The following is a 24,913-nucleotide window of genomic DNA, read 5'->3' as shown; positions in this document are numbered from 1 at the left end:
AATGGCACAAAAAAATGTTTCCCTCTTTCAGTACCTGTGTCCCTCAGTCTGGTCCTGGCTCCCAGAAAACCCACACCCTACCAGCTTCTTCACTTTGGTCTGGACTCCTAGTCAGATGGTTATGGCACTTTCTGCCTGCCTCTTCCAAATCTGCTCGGGTAACAGGACAGGGACCATGGGCTCAGAGGCCCTTTTAGCCGAGGATGGAGGATGGATGGGGATTCTGCTCATTTTACGGAAGGGAAGGATGTGAGTCCAAATGGGGAAGTGGTTTGTGTGAGGTCACAAAGCAGGATGGTGGAAGAGCCAGTGCCAGAGTATCTGGGCAGAGCGTCCCCTTCCCGCAGGATTGGAAACCTTCCTATGTGTGTGCTTACGCGGAGAGCAGAATGGAGGAGGTGGCCGGCGGCGACAAAATAGCTGGGCAGGCAGGCCAGGAACTAAATGCATGGGACATCTCCAGCTCTGTGTGCTGAATGGTCTCCTCCCATAAATTCTTCTTCCTGGGACAGTGGAAACATAGCCAGACTGGTTTTGTTTTTCATCTTCTTTCATGCTGGTTAGTGGGAAGAACAGGAAAAAAAAAAAAAAATAGAAGGGGCTGAACTCCCCAGTCCTCCAAAAGCAGTGGATTTCTTGGCTTCTGAGAATTCGCAGAGCAGCAGGAAATTTTTAATCCGGGGAAGAAAAACAGCAGAGCTTTTTTGTTCAGAGCTGAAAACCTGTGTAGCTGGGGAGTCTGGAGGCGATTTTTTCCTTCCACCTTCCTGCTGCCGCTGCAAAGCCAGAAGGCACGAGTGCACCTTTCCTGACCTCGCCTCCAACATACATCCCTTTTTAACTCACTAGAACCCTGTGAGGCGAGCGGAGCACTACTTACCTCTCGGTCTTAAAGACAAGGAAAGTGAGTCTTAGGCAGTTGCAGTGACTTGCCTCAAATCACAAAGCACATTCCAGAGTCAGAACTTGGACCCCGTCTGCCTGAGTCTGATGCCCAGTTTCCCTCCCCGCCTCCCTGGTGTTACAGATACCCTCAGAGTGCCTAAAAAGTCCCTGCAGCTACACCCAAGGCTGCCTTGCTGCTCCTGGCCAATGTGCTAGGCACCCCCCCCAGCCCCCACATAACACAGGAGAGGGTAGTCCTAACTGGGCACCCCCACCACTCCTCCAGGGCAGATCACTTTCCATACAGGAGCAGTCCTGAACACCCCTGTGCCAGGCCCTGAGCTGGAGGGAGACCAGCCTGGGAGAGAGCCGCCCGGTGGCCAGAAGGCAACGGCAGGGTTCAGCAGTTGTGTTGGCCTCCTGGCTCCCCGTGCATTCGAGTTACACTTGATGCTTGCCCGAGTGAGTGTGCAAGCGACCCCGTTGCACAGAGGAAGAGACCAAGGGCCGGAGCCCACATGGCTTGTTGCCCAGAATCACACAGCATGTAATTCATTCATCGGCGACTGTTTATTGACCGCCCTTTGCCAGGCACTGTTTTAGATGCTGGGAGATTAGCAGTGGACAAACCCACCAACCCCCCTTGTCCTCTTGGAGCTTCTATTCCAGGACAGGGGGTGGCGAGTCATGGCCTGTGGGTCACACTCAGCCTGCTGCCTGGTTCGGTAGGACCCGGGAGCTGAGATTTTTTTTCCCCCCATTTTTACATGGTTAAAAAAAAAATCAGAAGAAAAATAACATTTTGTGTTCTATGAAGATTAGGTGAAGTTCAAATTCAAGTTTTTGACTCATAAAGTTGTAGTGGAACTGGCATGCTCCTCCGTTTAGGTATTGACTGTCTCCTTTTGTGCTACAGTAGCAGAGTTGAATAATTGTAAGAGACCTTGCAGCCCACAAAGCCAAAAAGATTTACGATCTGGCCCTCGGCAGAAAATGTTTATTGACCCCTGCTCTAACAGGTAATAAGAACATTGTGACAATGACGGACGGGACGATAACTAACACGCATCGGCTACTTGCTTCGGGCAAGCGCTTTGCTAAGCCCTTCCTTTCACAGTGTCATGTAATCGTTACTCTTCTGGTGCTGTGATTATCCTCCTTATTTATAGAAGGTTGGGAGATTCAGAGAAGTGAAGCAACTTGCCCAAGAGCACACAGCGAGTACGTGGTGCAGCGGTGTGCTCAGCCACAGCCAACCTGGGCTGTGAACCATTCCATGGACCCGGGACTCAAATCTGATATTGTGAGGCTGCCATCCATGTTCTTTTCCTCATATCATGCTGCTTCCAAGCTTGAGAGAAGTTCTATACCCAGGAGAGGCCAGGGTCTTTCCCACCCTGGCCAGCCCCCCTCCCCTAGGTCCTGCTCACACTTGCCCCACTATGTGATCTGGGCTGCTGAGTGCTGGCCTCCGAGGCTCCAATGGGGTTGGCCGTTGTTAGTGTTTAGAGTGGAGGGTGAAGAGGCCCAAAGACAGGCTGGAGAGTAGAGACCACAGCATGACACGTGAGGTGAAGACAGGATGGAGAGCGTGGTGCCCGGGGACTCTTGCTAGCCACCCACTCAAAGGCCCAACTCATGCACTAGTCAGATAATGTCAAAGTCCCAGCCTTATGCTGATGTACTGGCCTAGGCTCCTTGCTGAGGCCCACTTAATTAATTGGCAGTGAGAAATATGCTAGATTTGGTGAAATTCATCTTTGTCATGCGGCTCCCCACTTCCTTCCAACCCTGGAGATATCCATTAAATCATGCACAGATCCCATTGTCAGAGCCATGGGTCTAGCCAGGGCACCAGACACCCTGCCGCGTGATGCCTGGTGACGCCCGAGCTCTATCGGGCTTGGGGCATTCATGTGGTCCTAGATTCAGCCATGGATTCATTCATTCACTCAATGAGGTCACTTAGGCACCCAAGTCCTCATTCCTTCTGTCATCGGTCATCCACTCGCTTGTTCATTCATTTGCTCAGTCCATCACCCACCAATCGCGCCACTCATCTCTTCCCTCCTAGCACGTCTGCTGAGAAGCCACCCAGCACAGTGGGGGAAGCCATGGCCTCTGATGGTCAGGCTCTCCTGGTTTGGAGCCCAGGCTTCTCCACGATGAGCTTGGGCACATTTCCCTGAGGACTTTGCTTGCCTTCCCAGAGGTTCAGTGTCCTTGGTTAAAGGGGCATGATGAAATCCACCTCCTAGGACTGTCAGAGGAGAATAGATGTGCAGTACCATGGTGCTGTACGGATGACACAGGGAGGCTATTGTGATTGGGGCTGGTCCCAAGCAGATTGCCCAGGTTTTGAAAATCAGTGGCCTGGGGAAGACTACCATCTGGTAGACAGGGGGAGCGCTGGCCTGGATAGAGGTGGGGCTAGCATGGTGGGGGATGCTGCTCGGTGCACAGTATGGAGAAGCTGGGTGGGGCTGGAGCACGAGTCCTTATATCCTTTTTGTTTTACAGATGAGGAAACTGCTCAGAACTGTAGCTGGCTGGTTCTGAGGTGGGGACTGCAGAGGAATGGCTTCCTGGGAGCTAGCCCAGGGGGGGGCGGGGTTGGCTTGGGCCGGGGGCAGACGTGGACACTCCCTCTAGAGAGCTGGAGGGGTAAGATGTCAGAACACAGCAAAGGCCTCTCCAGAGGTGTCTGAAGGGTCTCTCAAGAATCTGTCCTTTCTTTTCAGAGGCCTGGTTCAGCCTGGCCACAGCCTCCTCCACATCGTGTTTCCTCCAAACCAGTGAGTTTCAGGAAATCCGTCCTATTTCCCTTGTGTCATTGGCAGACAATCGCCCCTCATTCCACATAGCCCCTGCTGGGCTCTGGAGAGGAGAGACAAGCAGCTATGCTCCCTGCCTCTCCGTGGGGGTGGCTAGAGAGAAGCCCAGGGGTTCAGACAGTGGAAAGGGCTGTCCCATGGCCATCAGAGGCCACAGGGCTGGTGGCACCACCTCTGCCTGGGGTGCTGGTGAGGCCAGCAATAAGGAGGCAGTGGAGCTGGGCTCACAGGGCCAAGGAGGGCCAGGCAGACCAAGGGCAAGTGGCCTCAGCAAAGGCAGGGGGACACCACAGCTGACCGGTTAGTGGTGGAGCTGTAGGTCTTCTGGGAGCTCTGTGTTCAATGAACTGGGGGAGCCTGGAAGAAGAGACAGTGTTCTCTGGACCCCACCTTGGAGAAGACCAGAGGAAGAAAAGAAGGCTCCAGGAGGGAGTGAGGGCCCCAGAGACACACAGCCCCAATGAGAGCAGATGGCCCCCACTCAGTCTGGGTGGCCGGACAACCCAGCCTGCCTGGACTGGTCACGGCCGCCTTCCTGGAGGACCGGCCAGGGAAGGTGGATGGACTGGCATCACTAAGGGGGCGGGGACTAGAGGGATTAGAGAGGCTGGCAGGGGGCTAGGGAGCAAGTCATCCCTCTCTGAACCTTGGTTTCTTCATAACAAGAAGATGACTCCTCCTTGGTGGAGCCGCCAGGATGAAGATGATGCAGTGCAGCCATGGGCAGGGCTCGCAATGTGGTGCTGGGGGCGGGGGGGCGGGGGGGCGGGGGAGCACTTGGCCTGTGTCTGCTTTGGTCCCTCCTCCTGGCCCATTCGTCTCCACCCCATCAGGTTGACCTGGGCCAACCCTGCCTACCCCCAGAGAGGCAGAGTCCTGGGGATTTTACAACAGTGCTAGCAGAGTTCCAGACATTCCGCGTGGTTACAGGGACGGTCGGGACACCGTTGGCTCAGGGGCTGGACGGGCCCAGGGTGCAGCTTGGGGCTGCAGGGGGCTGGGGGCTAGAGCGAGACTGGGGCTGTGGTCTGGGAGGGGGGGGGCGTGGATCCGAGGATCTGAGGGGCAGGGACCTATGGGTCTGGGGCCATAAGGGGGGATGTGGGGCACTCAAAGCCCGATGCTGAGACAGCTTCAGACAGTGTCCAGCACAGTCCTAGTCCGTGCCTCTTCCAGCCTTGAGACCAGAGACAATCTTGCTTTCAGAAGAGCTTCCTTTTATTCCCCCCACCCCACCCCCATTTCATTTTTTTTTTTCAAATAAGGAGTTCACCCTGTGCTGGAGCCAAAGGGAGAGTATAATGAAAATCGATGGAGAAATTAAAGATGGAGAGAAATTAAAGCTGAGCAGGAGGGAGGGAACGAGGGCTCAATTTCAAGTCCAAGAAGAAAACCATCAGTGGCGACGGATGGGAAAATTGCTGCCTCTCCACGCAGCTCCGCCACCGCTCCCTGTCTCCTGGGCCAGCTTCTTGGGCTTGAGATGCCCTGACATTTGAAGGGCTAGGCTGGCGGCAGGGGGGCCTGGATCCAGCTATTTAAATCCCGGAGACCCTCGGCAGGAGGGAGCAGGGTGCAAGGGGGCCGGTGGGGGAGAGTCTGCTGTTCCCGCTGGCATTTCAGTGAGGACGTTCCCTCCACCGCTTGTTCCCTGCAGGGTTACAGATGGTCATAAATAGATCATATTCTTCACCCCGCCCCTCCCCGCAAAAGCCAGTTTTTCTTTTCTCCTGCTCATTTGATTCTCGCAATCACATTGTAAGGAAGGCCGAGAGAGATGGTCGTGCCCATTTTACAGAGGGGAGAGGTGATGCTGGACAGTGCTGAGACAGTGGGGGAGGCCGAGCCTGCATGAGAACCCCGATCTTTTGCTCCCAGCTATAGTTTCTGTTTGCAACAGCCTCCCCCCACCCCTCTCATTAGCTGGAAAGACTGTGGGGTGCAGACCCCAGGCCTCCAGGCGGCTCTGCCCCCGGGGGAGTTAGCTCTGGTATGTCAGTAAGGGCGGGTGGGGAGAGTGGGGCAAGAAATCTTTGCTGGATTTATCTTGCAGCCCCTTCTTTACCCAGGGAGAGAAGGCCTGTGAGTGGAGATCCCCGACCCCACCGCCCCCCTCCACCCCTGCCGCCCCAGGCTCAGCCCGCAGGGCTTAGCAGCTTTGCCCACCCCTTCAGCTGCCCTGGGGATGGGCTGGAACAGCGCAAGGAGCCCCAGGGTGCCAGGTCAGCTGTCCCCCCTGTGACTGCAGGCAGACAGGGGTGGGGACCCCCATGGGCGCTTTCCCCGTCTCCGCTAGGGGGCTGTCTGGAGGGAGCGGAGTTCATTTGCTGCCCTGAGCTCCGAGGCTCCCAACCTTGTCCGTCTGCCTGGGGAGCCGGGGTCCGGGGACTGGACGGCGGCCAGGATGCGAAGGGGCAAGAACGCAGTTAGCCACGCTGGCCCACCTCCCTGCACCCCCCCCCCCCCCCAGCATCCTGCAAGAGCTCACGCTGACATCACAGGCCAGTATTGTTCACACTGAAGGACGGCCCTGGCTGGCTTGGGGGGCTGCAGCCTGAGGTGGAAGGCACGAGCCCCCCGACTGCCTGAACCGTGCAGCTGCCAACCGGGCTGGCGCTTGCTCGGTCGGGGCGCAGTCGTCCCCGAGGGCTGTGTGACAGCGGCCCCTGGTGGATGAGAGCAGCAGCGGGAGGCTCTCCTGGAGCTGGGGAGGCTGGTGGGCTGGGGTCCCAACCTACTGATCCCGCACAGTGTGTCCCGTATGTCATGTGTGTGGGGAGGGGGGGTGGGGGGGAGAGATCTGCAAATTCCAGGCAACGGGAGCATCTTCGTGCCAACCCAGCCTCCTCCAGGAGGACCATGTGGAGGCATCTTGTCATCTAACATGTGGCTGACCCCCAGAGCCCTCCCTAAGCACCCCCAGCCCCCAGGTCTCGCTAGGCCCCAAACCCCTCGTCCTGGCACAGAGGTGCCTGTGAGCAGCCTGCCTCCAGCCCTTCGTCCCTTCGGTGAGCGGGCCTGGGTTCCACGTCCGGTTTCAGCACTTAGGGGATACTGACTGTGCGGCCCGCTAGGCCCTGGTCTCGTCATATGTAAAGTGGAAGGACAGTCCCTGCCTTGCAGGCTGTGAGGAGGAAATGAGTCCACGTGCCATGAATGTGAGTTTCTCTTCCCTTTCCCACCAGAGTCGTCCACTGCATGTCTTCCTGGCTTCCTTGCCGGGGAGCACCTGCCTAGGTGGGGGTGGCCCGGGCGCTCTGCTCGGATGCCCTTCCCTGGTCAGCCTTCCCGACCACTGTCCTCACTCCTGGTGCTCACACTGTACTGGGTGCTGCCCCTGGAGCGTGTCCCACGTCGCCCAGCCTCGGAGCCCTGCCTAAGCTGTATCGCCTGCCCCTTAGCCCATCAGGGAAGCGGATTGCACATCCAGGGCAACAGTGCTTGCTGCATGCGGGGATAACTGCTGTTGTAAGAGTTCTGGTGCATTCTTGCCCATGGCAGATAAGAGGGCAGAGGCCCAGAGAAGGGAGGTGATGTGCAACCCACATTCCCACTGTGAGCAGCGCATCTGAGGTTAGAGCGCAGGTCATGTGACTTCACTCAGCCACAGCCGGGCCAGGCCTCTGTGAGCTGTTTCAGCCCCAGGTGTGGGGTGGGAGTGGGGAATGCAAACACTGATGCATCCCTTCAGTAAGGACATAATGCCCCAAAATCTGTATGTGGGATTTTCCCTGAGCCCCCTTTTATACCATCTATCCCTGATCATTTGTTTCAGCTTTCCTTCCTCTCCCTCTCACCCCTCTGGCCCTGAGCTCATGTTCCTGGGTCCCCAACAGACCCATCCCCAGGTGGGGGGTTAGTGCACTGAACCCAGGCCAGCCCTTCCTTTTACCACTGGTTTGCTGAGAACCCACAAGCAAGCTCTCTAACCCCTATGAACCTCAATTTTTCTCATTTGGTGGAGGGACATGTGTGTTCTGCTGGGACTGTGTGGCATATGAAGTCATTCAGGAAGACAAATGTGATGAACACAAGTCAGAATCGGTGAGCTGGCTGGGCTGGGAATTCTGGTGCCTATTCTCCAGGACTGGGTGTGTGTTGAGGGGGCGATGTTCCTCTAGGAGTTGCCAGGGCACCTCTCTCCCCTGTGAATTTACAGATGGAGGCCTGCGGGTTCCGTGCATGTGTGTGGTGGGCTGAGGTGCATTTCCCGCCTGTACCCCAAGCAATCTGGTGAGAGCAGAAAATAAATAAGAAGTCAGATGTAAACATGATGCTAGTGCTGGGGAGAAGGGAAGCTGTGCCACGGGGAAGCGAGGGTTCCTTGGGGTACTGGACGGGGTGTAGGGCTGGAGCCTCTACCACTAGCACTGCCTTCCCCTTTGGCTTCTGAAACGGGGCAGATGCTAGTCTGGAGGTGAGCCTGGGAAAGGAAGTTGCTGGGGCCAGAAGGGGAGATAGTGAGGAGGCTGAGGGGACTGCAGAAGGTGTAGGTTTGGGGCAGACTTGACTAGGGAAGACCCACTTCCTGGGGGGGCGGGGCAGGCCTGCTCTCAAAGCTCAGAGCCAGAACCAGTGTCCTCCACCCCTGCCAGCAAGCAATGGTGCCTCTCAGGTTCCAGGAAGACATAAAAAGAGACCAGGAGAGGGAAGGGTGGTAAGAAAGAGGAAGAGACAAGCATGAGAGAGAGAGGGAGGGGAGACGGGAAGACAGAGGAACAGCACAAAGTTTCCAAAAGGAGTGTTTCATCCTCCTTTGGGCTGCTTCAGAGGTCTGGGGCAGTTTGCAGCTTTGCAATAGCTGGGCATGCAGTGAGTGCCCCGATTATGAGCTGCTCAGGTATAGAGGGACCTCGCATGATGGTTTTCACTTCATTCTCCTGATGAGCAATGATTTGGAACATTTTTCCGCATCCTTATCAACCCTTTGGCTATCAGCTGTGAAATATCTGTCCAAGACTTTTGCTCATAAAAAAAAAAAGTGACCTTGTTGTGCTTTTGTACTTGAATTATAAACTTGGAAAAATATATTTGACATATGAATCCTTTGTCAGGTTATATGTATTGAGAATATACATTCTCAGCCCGTGGTCTGCTTTTTCATTCTCTTAGTGGTGTCTTCTGATGAATAGAAATGCTTAACATAGATAAAGTCCAGTTTGGTGATCTAGTCTTTTGTAGCTGTTGCTCTTGTCCATTTAAGAAATGTTTGTTTACCCCCAAAACATGAAGATAGTCTATATTTTCTTCTAGGAGCTTTATTGTTTTACACTCCACATTTAGGTCTATGATATATTTTATTTTATTTTATTTTATTTTATTTTATTTTATTTTATTTTATTTTTTAAATTTTTTATTTATGATAGTCACACAGAGAGAGAGAGAGAGGCAGAGACACAGGCAGAGGGAGAAGCAGGCTCCATGCACCGGGAGCCCGATGTGGGATTCGATCCCAGGTCTCCAGGATCGCGCCCTGGGTCAAAGACAGGCACTAAACCGCTGCGCCACCCAGGGATCCCCTATGATATATTTTAAATTAAATTTTTAATGGTATTTGAGGTTCAGTGTTTTCCATATGATATCCAGCTGAGCCAGTGCTGTTTGCCAAAAAGACCACCTTTCATCATTTTGTGATGAAAGTGGTGCCTTTGTTATTGGTAAAGTGATGATATATGCATGAGTCTGTTTCTGGAGGGTTTTTTTTTTCTTTTGTATTCCATAAGTCCTTTTGTCCATCCTTGTGCCAATATGACACTGAGTCTCTGTAGTCTATAAGAAACTTTGACATTTGGTAGTATAAATCCTCCAACTTTGTTCTTCCTTAATATTATCTTTGTAATTCTAAGTTCTTTGCCTTTCTGTGTATATTTTAAAATCCACTTGTTAATTTCCACAGAAACTCCTGCTAAGATTTTGATTGGGATTTCTTTAAATTTATAAATAAATTTTAGGATAATTGACATCTTAAACAGTATAGGATGTTCCAATCAATAAATGTACCACACCTCTATTTATACAGACTGCTTTTAATTTCTCTCAACTATATCTTGAGTTTTCAGTGTCAACATCTTGCACATCTTTTTTAGACTTAATTCTGGATATGTTTTTACAGTAATTAAGTGCTATTTTAGAATTCCTTTTTTCCTAAGTTGCTGATACATAGAAAATACAATTTTGGGGTTTTTAAAAAGATTTTATTTATTTATTTGAGAGTGAGAACAAGTGTGAGAGATCATGAGCAGGGGGAGTGGGAGAGTGAAACAGATTCCCCCGCTGAGCAGGGAGCCCAATGTGGAGTCCGATCCCAGGACCCTGGGATCACAACCCGAGCCAAAGGCAGGCGCTCAACTGACTGAGCCACCCAGGCACCCTGAAAATACAATTTTGAATATAATGGTATACTGAGTCTTTTGGATTTTAAATAGACTTGGATTGTGTGCAGATGTACACAGTCATGCGATCTGTAAATTATTACAGTTCTGCTTCCTCTTTTCTGATGATTTTATCTTTTTATTTCTTTTTCTTGTCTTATTTCATTGGCTAGGGCCACTGTAAAATGCGAAATAGGAGTGGTGATAATAGATATCTGTCTTGTTTCTGATTTGGGAGGAATCCTTTCAATATTTCATTAACGATTTCATTATTAACCATGATATCATTATCATTTCAAGGATTAGATAACAAGCTCAGAGAAGATGAGTAACTAGTTCATTTCACCAAGTCAGCAAGTAGCAGAGCTGAATTGTGAAGCCAGACTTTTCTCTCTCCTAAAATTATGCAGCTTCTACAAAAACCACAGGTGCCTCTGGAACAGTGGTGCTCCACCTAGGATCCCCATTGGAATTATTTGAGGAGCCTTTAAAAATATTGATACCGAGACATCACCTTGAATCAATGAAATCAGATTCTCTGGTGGTAAAACCCAGGCATTGGTAGCTTAAAAATTTCCCAGATGATTCTAATCATCTGAGAACCAGGCTAAGATCTAGAAGTACTTTTGGTACAATTCCCGCCTGAGCTGTGCCCCGCAGTGCTTTGCTTGAAAAGTTAATGTTTTTTCATCAGCTCAGGCATGCTAACCCTAACCCAAAAGGAAGTGAACTTGTTTTTACTGGCCTTTTGATACCTTCTCACAAACTCCACTCCTTCTACCCCCAAATGCCTTCATTTTGCATCTGTTTGACAGTCCACCTTAAAGAAAATCATCTGAAATTATTTTTTGTCAGTAAAGTAAAGGAATGCAATCCCTGATTTCCCTCCACTGCAGTAATTCACCTCTCTCTACCTCACTGACTTGCTTTCCAAACTGGTTATATAATCCCTTTCATCCACTGTCCCATTCCCTATTACATATTAATACTTGTTTTATCCATTTTGACACTTAGCTTTTAATCAGAGATTCTTGTTTGAAATAGTAAAGGAGGTTGAGTGCCGTCTGGGATATGTTCCTTTGGGAGGAAGATCATATTATCCTCCTGGAGGCCTGTTTTACCTTCTGTTGCTTTCTACTAAATTGTCAGCTCTACCAACACTCCTTAAAACAAATACCTCATTTTGTAAAGTGAGCCTTTAACCCCTTACATTGTTCACAGATTCTGTGCTGTAATCTGGCTTATATTCCACATTCAGATCTTGCTTCTGAGGGATGGATTCATTTATCCCACCTAATGCTGTGCCCTGACCCTTGCCCTATACTTGTCTTTGCTTTCTTGGACATGACCTTTGCTTCCCTCTCTATGATTGAATTTTCCCTGGGCAAAATATACCCTGGGCAAACAGATTTGCCCTGTCTGGTCACATGAGCAGAATTCCACCTGCTTTGTAGTCCCAACTTGTCTCCTCCCCACCCCCCCTACAGACTTTAAGTGTCTGAGTGGACAGAAAGGTGAAGGAGGAAATTTAGAGATCTTTAGATCACACTCCCTCTCCTGTGGCTGAGTTACCACCATATTTGGCTGATTCTGTTTAACTGTTACAACCCAGAAACCAGCAACCCTTCTGCCTTTCCCTAAAAGCTGAACATGCAGAACAGAACTGGAGAATAGTAGCCCAGCACTGGTATATCTGATGGGTCTTTATGGACTAGCCCCATTTCTTGAGATATTTGCATAAAGGCACCAGTGATGCTTTTCTAATAACTAGTAAGAGAACGTTGCTCCTAAATATGATGTGATGTTTACTGTATATTTTAGGTTCCTCAACTGCATGGGTTTTATCCTCCTTCAACCACCCCTCAGGGAGAATCCCAGCATTCTCCAGCTCCCTCTGTGTCCAGACTCCAGGTGCAGCAGCCCTGCTTCCCAGGTGATGACCAGGCTAGACCATCCTCATCACCACTTGCAAGCTCTCCCATGAGGAAAGCTTGGCCTTGGGCCCAGGCCCATCCTTTTCCATGTAAAAGCTAATTACATATAAGTGCTTCCAACAGCAATTTCTTTAGGGATGTGAAAGTGCTTTGATTAGATTGTTCTCCTGGCATCATTAAGTTTATGTCCAGGGATAGGAAGTGGGTGGTTTGAGGATGGAGACTTTCCAGAAATGAGACTAGTGTTTGAAGAAGCTGGCCTCAGGCTGGGTCACTCCTGGGCCCATCATACGAGCTAAGTTAAGCAACTCTTTTTGACCTGACCCTTTCACTAACTTCTCCCTTTACTGCCCTTCCCAGAGGCTGTCCAGAGGAGCACAGGGCAAAGAGTGAGGAGACCAGGATGGGAGTCCTGGCCCTGGCACTAATGTGCTTCATGGCCTTGGTGATCTCTTTCCTTCCCCAGGCCTCTGTCTCTTTGCCATTCAGCCTGCTGTGTTAACTGCCATGTGTCAGGCTTCAGTTGGGTGCTGGAGACTAGAGATGATTCAGTACAGGAGCTGTCCAGAGCAGCTCACATCTAGTGCAGGGTAGACATACAAACATATGAGAGCAACCTGACACCATAAGTGCTCTAGTTGTGATCAGATCGGAGTGGTATGGCAGCTGGGAGGACAGAGAAACTCTGTCTGAGGGAGGCAGGCATGTGTTCACAGAAGACCATTCAAGCTTTAGGTGAACTGGGTTTGAGGTCCCTGTGGAATATCTAGGCAAATTAATTTTGGAGTTAAACATAAAAAGATTCAGTGGCAGGTTGGAAATGTATATGTGGATATCAGGAAAGAAGGTCAGAGCTAGAGAGCTAGGTTTGGGGGTCATCCTAGTGAGTCACTGAGGCCACTTGACTTAGGTGCTATTGACTGAGATGGTACAAAGTGGGCTGTTGGGGGAGCCTGGTGTAAGCTACTTTAGGTGGATGCAAAGGAGAGACTAAAGGAGCAAATGATAAGTGGTAGTTAGGGCGGAGATGAGCCTCCACAATGGGGTGTCATAGAGTCCCAGGCAGGAGAGAGCACCAAGTTGGAGAGGGTTCCCAGCAGGGAGAGGTGTTGTAGAGGCCAAGTCAGAGAGGGACAGGGAGGCTGGGCTCTGCACCAGACAAGTCCCCAAATCCTTCTTAAATATATGATCTCTCTCTCTTTCATTCTCCCTCCTTCATCTTTTATTTCTCTATGTGTCTGTCTTTGCTTCTCCATTTCTTGTTTATTCCTGATTCATCTTTGTACCAGTGCCTAGTTCAGTGCCCATCACAAGGTAGGTGCACAATTAATGTTTGATGAGCTATAAAGAGATGCAGGGATTGTGCTACTTTTCTCTTTGTTCTCTTCCGAGCTATTGTAGTTATTCATCTTATTGGTGCTGGTCAGGAATTGAAATAGGAGTCACTCTCCTTTTAAAAGTTCTAGTTCTGGGCTGCATGAGTTGAGATGTCCAAACAAGTAGGAAAGCCTGTGGGCCCTAACACAAAGGGCTGAGGTTCCCAGCAGAGTGTCAGTCCCAGATGAGCCTACAGAAAAGTGAGTAGGACTCAGGGCCCCAGATCTAGATAGCTGCAATCATCAGATGCAGAAGAGGTGGGATGATGGCACCACCATGTGGCAGGTATTATACATGCATTATCTTTGTTAAATTCCAACATCCTCGGAGGTGGGTATTTTTACCCCCACTTATACATAAAGACTCAAAATAAGTACAAAAATTGTGCAGCTAGTAAGATGCAGAAGCAGGATTCAGATCCAGGTAGGTGTGACTCTAGAGCCTGTGCATGTTCTGATGCTACAGGAACTAGTTCATGCACTGGAAAGCTTGGAGTCCAGTGGTGTGGTCCCCTTCAGGGGCTCCCACTGCAGTGAGCTGGCTGGGTTGGAGCTGCTGAGATGGTGATGCATAGGGAAATCAACTTGGGCTAGTGGCATCTTGCTGACAGCAGGCTAAGTGGCAGATCAGAAGCATCAGACACAAAGGCCCAAGAAATTGACCCACTGTGACAATCTACCAAATAGAAAAATGAGCAAAACACATGAACAGGCCATTCGTAGAAAAAGTCCAAATGGCAAAACCCCAAATCAGAACCAAACCTAATCATAATAAAATGAAAACATGAGAGGACTCTGAGCTTCATGGTAGAAAGTCGAGACATACATATTAAAATAAAAATTTTACACCTCCACCAAAGTGACAAAACTTTAGAATCTGACAGTACCAAATGTTGGCAAGAGTATGGAGTTGAGTTTATACACTGCTGATAGGGATATAAACTGCTACAGCTGTCCTGCAAAACAACGTGGCAACACTAGTAGAATTAAAGATGTGCAGGCTCTATGAGTTAGTAATTCCACTCCTTGATTGAGACCCCTAGAGAATCTGGCATGTATGCACCAGAAGACGCTTGGAAGAACATTTATAGAAGTACTGCATATTATAGCAAAAACCGAGGAATGACTCAAAGGACCATCGACAGGAGAATATATACATGAATAACAGTTGGTTTATACAGTGAGATACCACACAGCAGTGAAAATAGACCTTAGGAGTTTCCCAAAATGACTGGGGGAAAGAGCGAAGTGCTATACACACCATGATACCATTTGTGTCAAGTTCAAAACCTTGTAAAGCTATACACATGCAATAAATCTCTAAAGAAACAGGGAATAATAGCACAAAATTCAGGGTAGTGGCCCATCCAACAGGGAAAGGCAGAGCTTTGAGATCAAAAACTGCATACAGGGAGCTTTATGATATTATCTTCTTCCTAATATTATTAGAATTTCTGGGGCAGCCCGGGGTGGCTCAGTGGTTTAGCGCCACCTTCAGCCCAGGGTGTGATCCTGGAGACCAGGGATTGAGTCCCGCATCGGGCCCTTGCATGGAACCTCTGCTTGTGTCTCTGCCTCTCTCATTCTCTCTCTGTGTATCTCATGAATAAATAAATTTTAAAAATCTAAAAAAAAAATGTCTAGATAGTAGGCACATACGTATACCCATATGGGTGTTTGTTTTGTTGTTTTTTATACCTCATATATTTGCAACACACACACATATTCTCTTTTGAAGGGACGATAGATTTCATAATTAACAAGTTACCAAAAGAGATCTGAAGTGCAGAAAACACATTAGAAGGGAAGCAGGACAGTGGGCAGTTGCATAGACATGACACCACAGATACACTTCTTGGGAAACCTAAGGGCAGAAGAGGAATCAGGCTCAGTCAGAGCCACTGTCTTGGGGTCAGGAATTCGTAGAATCCATGTTCCCAAGCTGGCTGTTTCTCTGGAGCTGCTCTTCCCTGTAGTGGCCCTTGCTCACAATAGCTCCTCCATCTGCGATGCCATCCCTTCCCCTTTACTTAGCTCAGGTGTGTCTTCAAGTCTTCGGCCAACTTTTACTCGCTTGCATTTATTCCCCTTTTACCCAAAGCCTACTACTATGTGTGAGGGCTGGAGCAGCCATGAGTGAACAAGCTGTACCCAGACTTGAAGAGTGCTCTGGGGACAGGGGAAACAGACAAGGGGGAGAGAGAGAGTCACATCACAGTGGTGCTGCTCCAAACCCCTGGTGCATAAAGGCATCTGCGGACCTTGTGAAAAAGGCAAATTCCACACCTTCCCAGAGTCTGAGTAGGTCTAGGAAGGGGGTGGGCAGGAATGTGCTTTGGAGAAACCCTTCGTGAATTGGGTGCAACTAGTCCTCAGACTCCACCTGGAGAAACAGTGTGATAAATGCTATGATGCTAGCAGGTGTATTTGGGCCTGCGTTTCAAGGGCCACCTCTTCAAGCTGGGGTGTGGGCATTAAGTCAGGGTGGCTTCCAGAGGCCTCCCCAGAGAATGTCCTCATTGGAAATCACAATGTAAAGTGGTTATCTGTGGATGAGTCTCCTGCCTCACTGCAGAGGATACCCTGCCCTGACTCACCTCGGCTTGGCACATAGCATGTGCTCAGGGAAACTGCACTCACTGCAGTTGCTGAGGAGCATTTAGGGAGCCCTCAGAGATCACTCACTCCTGGCTTCTCTAGTGTATTCAGATTGACCCATCTCCAAGCATATGTTGGGGACTAGGTTTCTAGTGGGCCTGGTTTGGGTTTGACTGGCATTCTCAACCGGGTTTGGGAATACAATTCCATTTGCATCCAATGTCAGATTGAGGAGACCAAGATACTTGAGACCCTTAGCTATAGCCTTGGATAATGCTGGAAGGGGGAAAGGGATAAAAATCCGACAGGTCTAAGAGGTTTCTTATGTTGGCAGGCTGGCAATAGGGCTGCTTCCTGTTTCCAGGCCCAGAGCAGCCCCCTTTCCTTACCTGGGCCCAAGCGAGGCTCTTCTCTGAAGGCCTGTTAGTCAGACATCTGGCATGAATCCAGTCCTGCCCGCAGCTGCCTGGCTGCTGTTTGCTCTTTTTTAATTAGGCACATCCAGGTGAGTTTTATTGCGGACAGCTCCTCTAGCTCCTGTTCCCATATTCGTCTCCTTTTGAGTCTGAGATTGCCAAAGGCTTTTACAGCTAATGGACCTTACAGCTCCCAAGAGCCATTTAGGGGAGGCCCAGAAGTCAGTGGTGGTGATTAGTCAAGAGAAACACTGACCTCTGGAGAGCTGCTTGAGCTGAGTGGCAGGAAGTAAGGGTGTAGGGACAGGAGCCGGTGTGGGCAGGTGTGGGGAGCAGAGGCACAGGTGTCTCCTCACTTCACCTCTCCCTGGTTCTTCCCTGGCCTCGTCCCTGCCCCCCACCCCAACAGGGGAAGGACTTCTTGGTGGTTGGTGACAGGGTCCTCAGGCAGGCTGGTGGCCTGGGGCATCTAAGGAGCCGCAGGGACCCAGCTGAGCTAACTGATAAGTTACTACCCACCATCCCTCCCCTGCCTTTCTCCAGAAAGCCTCATCTAGTGACCCCTGATGGAGGTGGAGGTTGAGGTTCAGCTGTCACTTCTCAGGAGGCAGTATAATGTCCTGATAGAAACCATGGGCTTTGAAGCTACACAATTTGGGTTCAACTTCCAAACCAACTACTTTTTTAAGTTTGTGATTTGTGGCAAGTCAATGAATCCTTCTGTGTCTCAGTTTCTTCATCTGTAAAATGGGGATACTGATAATACTGGCCTCAGAGGATCATCACAAGGAGTTAATGGTATATGTACGGCATTTGAAAGGATGGCTGGCACATAGTGAGCACTTGATAAGTAGAAGCTATTATAGTGCCATGAGTAAGTCTGATTGGGGCAGAACTGGGAAACTGAAGTCTTTTTCTGGCATTCCCATCCCACCACGCCCAGGTTCATTCCTCTCTGGTTAGGCAGAGAGAGCAAGCTTTCAGGGAAGCAGCCCTCTTTCTAGTGGGGAGGGTGGTGGAAGACGGGATGGGGAGCGAAGGACGTTGAGCTCAGCCTAGCGCTAACCCGAGGAAGGGAGGAGGGAGCCAACATTTGTCTTCCTGGATCCGCATCACCTGCTTCATCACCTTAACCCCCAACACCCTGTTGGTGGATGAGGATACAGTCTTGGACAGGCTAAGTGATGGAGGCCAAGTCATACGGTTCAAGTAAGAGGGGGCCAGGGTTGGAGCTCGGGCATGTGGGGATTCTAAGTGACTGTTCTTTACACTGTGTTTTGCTGTAGTGGATGGCCAGGGGCTAGCCCTGGGCACTTGGCTTGATGCCTGCATTCTAAGAAGCCCAGGAGAGGTCCTTGGTCTCTGTTGGAGCCAAAGGACAGGTCTTCTGATGCCAGGTTTGGGGTCATTTTTGGGGTCTTGCCACCAGGGTTGTCCCTGGCTCCACACAGTGTCCTGGGCTGTTCTGGGAATCTAGGGCTGGACCCTATAGGGGGCTTGTGTCTGTCTCCTTACTGTCACGAGCAGTGGTGCTCTCCCAGGACATACAGGGCCATGCCCTCTCTCCCCTGCAGGTGGACGGTGTTCTATGCTTGGCCGACATCCTGACCGATGACAGCCACCCAGAGGCCACACGGGCTGAAGCTGCGGCTGTGGTTGCCCAGGTCACCTCCCCACACCTGCCCTTTACTCAGCACCTCGGCAGCTTTCTGGAAAGCATGGAAGAAATCGTGACAGCTCTCATCAGTGAGTCACCCTGGGCGGGAGGGGACTGCTGCGTGAGCGGGACTTGTCACAGTTGTCTTCAAGAAGGGCCAAGGAGGCCTTCCTCCCCCCTCCACACACCCACACACACTGCACCCCATGTAGCTCCCACACTGATGTCACACTAGCTGAAATCCCACAGTTAAAGTATTAGAGTCAGGCTTTAAAGAACTTTGTTGTCAAGTCTCTGATTGAAATGCATGCAGCTGAGAAGTTCTTTGAGTTGAGGTCACATTGGGACTAACTGACCTTTCTGAATAGAGACTGGGACAAGCCCATGGGGAAGTAGAGGACCTTGAATTTTGAGGTTTAGATCCTTGGCCAGAGAGACTCTGGTGGGCTCTGTCTCTGAAGTCTCAGACTATTGCAGCCAAGGAATGCACAGAATGATGGGGCAAACAGCTTCTCAGCAAGCACTGGTCCACACCAGCCTGCCACCTGCAAGCCCCCACTGCACCCACATCGTGGGGCCTTGAAAGCTGTGACTCTTCTAGGTTCTCCTTTTTTTTTTTTTAAAAAAAAAAGATTTTATTTATTTTTTCATGAGAGACACAGAGAGAGAGAGAGGCAGAGACACAGGCAGAGGGAGAAGCAGGCTCCATGCAGGGAGCCCGACATGGGACTCGATCCCCGGTCTCCAGGATCAGGACCTGGGCTGAAGGCGGCGCTAAACCACTGAGCCACCCGGGCTGCCCTCTTCTAAGTTCTCCTATTCAGACTTATGTACTCCTGACTGGAGAATCATTGTCTGCAATCTAGAATATTCTCTCCCTCCAGCTTTCTTTTGCAAAACTGCCAAAGCTGGTACTTGTCTGGATAAAACCCTCAGGAGACTTGTTTTGCCAACCACATCCTTTCTTCTATAAGTCCTGGCAAGGATATGTGTTTCTACTTCTATCCTTACCTCTGCCACTGTCTCCATATCCATGTCTGATTGAAACGGAATGAAAGTTGATCTCATCAGAAAATTTAGCATTCACTCTTGGAATTCTCAAACCAAGGCTGGGAAGATTTGGCATAACACAAATGTAGGGGCAGCGCAGAAACTAGACTAGGAGTCAGAACATTCGAGTGTGAGCTTTTGTCTTTTCATTCATCCATTTAACAAAGAGCTGTTGACCAGCAATCCTGTGCGGGGCTACTTCACAGTTTACCTAATACAGAAAACATGAGGTTGGAGCCATTTCTTTTGAGTCCTTCTAGCTCTAGAATTGTATGCTCTGCAAGGACCTTGAACATAGGAGTCATCAGTTAAATTGGCTTTATGGGTTGATTCTGGTCATTGGGGCAGTGGCACCCACAAGCCAGGCTGGGATACATCAATTTGCCAACATCCACGTTTCTTTAAAGTTGACAAAACACAGAAGCCAACTGTTGAAGATCTTGGCTGGAGGGAACTCAAGAGACCAGAAAGTTCAGTGCTCACTCAATAGGAGAAGAAACGTAGGCCAGGAGAGGTTGAGGAACCTTCTCAAGGCAACATAACAGAGTTAGGATTCACTTATGCCAGGAAGCTCATGGTCAGTCATCCACTGGAGCCAGGCAGGACACATAAATGATTGAAGAGGGCCAGATGGGAGAAGAAAAGAAGAGAATTTGAACCCTGTAGGAAACTGAAAAGCCCTGACAAAAGGGAGGTTGGTCACTATTAATCTCCCGTTGATCATAGCCATGTAAGAAAAGCCAATTTTTATTTTTTTAATTTTTTGAAAGGCCAATTTTTATTTTTAAAAGATTTTTATTTTTTATTTATTCATGAGAGACAGAGAGAGAGAGAGAGAGAGAGAGGCAGAGACACAGGCAGAGGGAGAAGCAGGATCCACACAGGGAGCCTGACGTGGGACTCGATCCCAGGTCTCCAGGATCACACCCTGGGCCGAAGGCAGGTGCTAAACTGCTGAGCCACCTGGGCTGCCCAGAAAGGCCAGTTTTTAAAGATAAGACAAAAATCCGAAGTTTTGTAGAAAATCTCCCAATGCATAAGTGATAGCAAAAATTTAAAACAAATCAACATACCGAAATCTATATAATCGAAACAAGTTTCTCCCTATTGCCCGTATCTCCATCCCTACTTCTTTGCCCGGGGTTGGATTTCTCCCTGAAGAAGAGGAGCCTCTCTATTTATTTTCTCCTTATGAAGATACATTGTAGAGTCTGCTCTGAGAGTCAGCAGATGGGATATATTTTCTGGGCTGGACGCCAGGGCTCTGTTCTTTGGTGGGAAATAGCCCTCCAATTTCTTGCTATTCCCTGGAAACATTTATAAATGAGTCACTGGAATCCTCAATTTAATCTTCCTAACGCATCCCAGGTGACTCAGACTGTAGTTTAAATAAATGTGCACCCAAATTAAAAGGCACTTAGGTGGTTGTGTTAATAATTGCTGCGTTGGCGGCAACCGTGACTGCATGAGAATTAGTGTGGGTGTTTGGATCTAGAAGAAATCTTTACGGCAAAGTGGGCCAGTGACTCCTGTGGTTTCTCTCCAAACTTTGGATATAGGGAGGTGGCCTGGAAGAGGTTGGCTTGTCCCCAGGGGTTCCCAAAGTGGGCAGCCATTGGAAAAGAACCATCAGAGAGAATTCTTAGTTCCTGGGGGAATCTGCTGCCCTGCCCTGGCGGCTTAGATCAAGACGCTGAGTTGCTTAGTTGGTCCCACCTGGGCTGAGGGGCACAGTGCTCCCCAGGGACAGCCCCTGCCTCCCTGGTAGGCCTGACACCGAAATCTGTAGGAGTGCCACTGGGAAAAAGTCAAAGAGGCTTAGGGACAAGAGGCAGCCAGGGACACAGAAAGAATGGGGACTGGGATTGGGTAGGCCTGGGGTTGAGTCTGCATACTCCTCGATGCCTCAATTTTGGGAAAATCGCTTAATATTTGAATCTTCAGTTCTACAGCTATGAAATTGTGGTAGAAAGTTGGGCTGTAGTAAGGATGGAATGGCTTCAGGGGGTCAAATATGTAGCAGTGCCTCACGCAGAGTACATGGGAGTGTTTCTGCTACCAGTAGCTTCCCTAAGCCTTGGCTTCTACGTCTGCAAATGGAGGTGACCATCTTCTACTTTAAGGGTGCTCAGAATTTAATGATGCAGAGCAAGGCACACAGCAGGTGGCCCAACTAATATTATTTTCCATCCCCGTTTTGGTAGGGGCCAGTAACTGCATTCGCTCAAAGGCCCCAGACACGCCAGCTTCAATGTTAGAAGCTGGAAGTACAGATTCTTTGTCTGGGAGCTAGGATTAGGGATCAGGATTGCACATGGCCCAACTCTTCCTGCAGGTGTTTTCCTGAAGTGTGGTTTCCTCTCTCTGTGTTTTCATAGAGATGTTGTCACTAGGAGAGGACCTGGACCCAGGAAGCACCTTGAATGATGCTCAAGTTGGAGCTGAGGGTCAGAAGTTCGGCCCACTAGAATGAGTGGCCAGCACACCTCCTGCTGAGGCAGGAGTCCATTCTGGGTCAAGTGGAGCCCATGGGAACATGGGCTAAATGGTGGAGGATTACAGGGTTTGGGGGAGGTTCTCTCCTCTGTAAAGGCCCATCAGATTCATCATTTAGAGATGGTAAGTGGGGGACTCTGGTTAGGTCTGGGTTATGGCCACTAGGATCAGAAAGAAAGAGCCTACCATCCAAGGGCTTGGTGTAGGACTTTTCCGCAGCCATATGACCCTTATCCTGGGACCAGACGAGGTCCTGAAGCTCTGCTGATGGCCGCTGGAAAGGTAGAGTCGTAGGTTTTAACTTCAGCTTCTTTCTTAAGAAAGGCAAATTTCTTAAGGCAAATTCAGGAGCAGTCTAATGTACATTGCTGGAGATACAGACGGACCAGGAGCTCTTCTGTGCTTCAGGGCCTTTGCACATGCTGCTGTTCCTTTGGTCTGGAACATATTGGTCCCCAAGTATTCTCATGACTGCCCCATTTTCTCCTTACAGTTTCAGCTGTCACATTCCTAGGGAGATCTTCCGTTTGCACCCCACCAAGCCTTGAGTTATTCCCTGTCTTAGCACTTGTTTGTTTTCTCCCTCACATTAGAATGTGCAACAATAATCTTATTAATTTTTAAAAAGTTCATTTTCTCTCACCTACTGCTAGGACATAAACTTAACAGGGGCACAGCCCTGATCTGTGTGTTCACCGCGCCATGCCAAGACACCAGCAGTGCCTGACACGTGGTGTTCCCTTGGTAAAGGACTAAACGGATACAGGAAGAAATAGAAATTCTACACCAGGATTCAAATCCCAGCTCTGCTACTTATGTAGACAGATAAATTTCCATCTCTGGCAACTGCTTTCCTCATCTGTGAAATGGGCATCATAACAGCTGCCCAGACTTTCTCCCAGGGCAATTGCAGGAGTCAAGTGAGATAACTGATAGGAGAGCACTGGCAGGAGGCTGATTTCTTCCTCTTCACCATCCAGAACTGTGCCAAGAGGCCTCGTCTGGGGAGGTCTTCCTGCTGGCTTCTGCGGCCCTGGCCAACATCACTTTCTTTGACACGATGGCCTGCGAGATGCTTCTACAGCTGAATGCCATCCGGGTCCTCCTGGAAGCTTGCAGCGACAAGCAGAGAGTGGATACGCCTTACACCCGGGATCAGGTGAGCGGCTCAGAGGGGAGCAGACACAGAGCCTGTAGCCATAAAGACAGAGGTCAGGAGGCCAGGGCGAAGGTTCTGGAGGAGAGGGAGACCACATGGCCTGCCAGCACGCAGTCCATCCTGTGAGTCACACTCTAGGTAAAGGAAAATGTTCTCAACATACGTCGTTGGCCTTGGAGCATCTTCATGAGCCCACTCTCTGCCCCACTCCTCCATGCCAGCCACTCTAGGGCCTTCCTCAATCTCTGTCCACACCAGCGCATCCCAGAAGGCAGACACCCCAGGTGTCCCTGGTCCGCCTGTGGAATTCTGCGTCCCAGTCTCATTGCGGCCTGTCTGGCTTGTATCCTCCCTGCATAGAGGTTCTTCCCTTCTCTGCCTCCGCAGAGCAGAGCCTTGATTCAGGACCTCAACCCCTCTATCACTCTCAATGTTTTTGTATATTTGAGCTCCACATACAGCTCCACATATAAAGGGATTTTATTGTTAAATGTGTTCAAAAACATTGAATGAGGGGCTTTTCAGAGCCTTGAGCTCTGAGGTTACAGAAATCTATCCTGTCCCACTGCTGCTATATACTCAGCCTCCCATTTCCCTACCAAGGGGTGGGGGTGGTCAATCCGGTGGGTTTTAGGCCTCTGTGAATTCCATCGGGTGCCCAAGCTGATGATCCCCCCCATTAGATGATCCCCCAGCCTCCCACCCAACTCATCCCTGCCTACCTCTTAGCTCCAGTCTCTGTTTCTCCCAGCCCCAACACCTAGTTGAAGCTGCCACAGCTTCCCGTTTGATTCCTACCCCAGAAACTTCTGGAAAGCCTTCCCTGATGGCTCCAGTCACCTGGCATCACCTCCTTTTCCTGGAGGCCACACCTCACAATGCGGTGTTGACTTTCCTAGTGATATTTATTCGTTTCTAGTTATTTCATGTGGTTGATTCCTCTGGGGTAGGGTGGGGGGAAGAAGCTCCTCTGCTATTCGAATCATGTACCTCGGGGCAATTCACTCTGAGCCTCACTTTTCTCCACTGCGAATGGGGTTCAATACAACATACTTCACTAAGTTGAAATAACTAACTAACTGAATGAATGCAAACGTGTGGCATTGAATGTGTGGCCCATGGCCCTGGGTGGGGAACCTCCAGGTCGGTGATACGGGCTTGTCTCTTCCAGCCAGACATCCTGTAGCTCTGTGTGCAGAGACCCTCCTTTATCATGAGGAGTGGCTGGCCGGCCCCCTTCTGAAACCTCATGGATTCCTCAGAAGGGGGGTGGAGGGTCAGGGCCCAGAGAGAATGGAGTCAAACTCCATGCAGGTGGCAGCTCCTTCTGAATCTGGAGCCCAGAGATTTCCTGCCCCTCTCCTCACATCCCCCAACCCCGACCCCATCATCCCCCCCTCCCTCCTTCCCTCTCCGGGCTCCTAGGTCTCCCCTGCCCCCCAAGTCTGGGCCAGGCACGACCAATCCCCCCCCCTCCAGCCCCCCACATCCTCAGGACAGCTTCACCTTCTGCCCACCTACTGCCGTGACTCAGAGCAACCACTTAGCTAGTGAAAGCGCACCCATTAAGGAAACAAATGGCTCTTTCCTGTGGCAGGGGGAGGATTAAAGTGATCACAGAGCTCTCTGTAATGAAGACAACGAAGATGAATTAGGCTCTGAAGTGCTCACCGCCCCCTGAAACACTTAGGAAATTAAATGCCGCGAGGCTTCCGGTAATGCATCTGCCAGTGACGCCAGGGCTGTGCAGAGCCGCTGGGTCTTGGATCTCTATTTTGTCCACCTCCGCATGGACATCTCGATGAACACCCCTGTCACCCCAGCAAGCCCAGTTCCCTTAATTTGTCTGACAAAAACCCTCATTGCCGCGCCTACCTTGTCTGCACCAGCACCTCTGGGGTGTGGACAGGGGTGAGGGCCACCGGGGGTCTGTGCTCTCCCACCTTACAGCCTCCCAGCACCCTCCCAGGGTGACACCCTAGGGTGACCGGGACCCGGGGATCTTGTCTAGGCCACAACAGAAGCTTTCACCGAGCGTGACTTCTTTTGGCCTTCAGAAATAATTGCTTTCTTAGAGGTGAAGGTACTGCTATATGTTTCCCATGGAACAAAACAAAACCAAACAAAACATATTGCC

The 24,913-nt window shown here is 50.2% G+C and overlaps 1 protein-coding gene across 4 annotated transcripts in view; it reads left to right on the top strand.

Moving 5' to 3' along the window:
- Positions 1-24,913, top strand: part of INSC (INSC spindle orientation adaptor protein) — a 135,420-nt gene that overhangs the window by 90,174 nt on the left and 20,333 nt on the right. For all 4 annotated transcript variants that reach the window (XM_041729720.1, XM_041729717.1, XM_041729719.1 and 1 more), the window contains exons 8-9: positions 17,989-18,160; positions 22,598-22,776. In XM_041729720.1, coding sequence (XP_041585654.1) covers positions 17,989-18,160; positions 22,598-22,776 — 351 coding nt within the window. The remainder of the gene's footprint in view (positions 1-17,988; positions 18,161-22,597; positions 22,777-24,913) is intronic.

This window comes from Vulpes lagopus, chromosome 15 (assembly GCF_018345385.1).
Source record: "Vulpes lagopus strain Blue_001 chromosome 15, ASM1834538v1, whole genome shotgun sequence".
NCBI lineage: Eukaryota > Metazoa > Chordata > Mammalia > Carnivora > Canidae > Vulpes > Vulpes lagopus.
The sequence above is the reverse complement of the archived record's forward strand: the minus strand, read 5'-3'. Positions and strand labels throughout refer to the sequence as shown.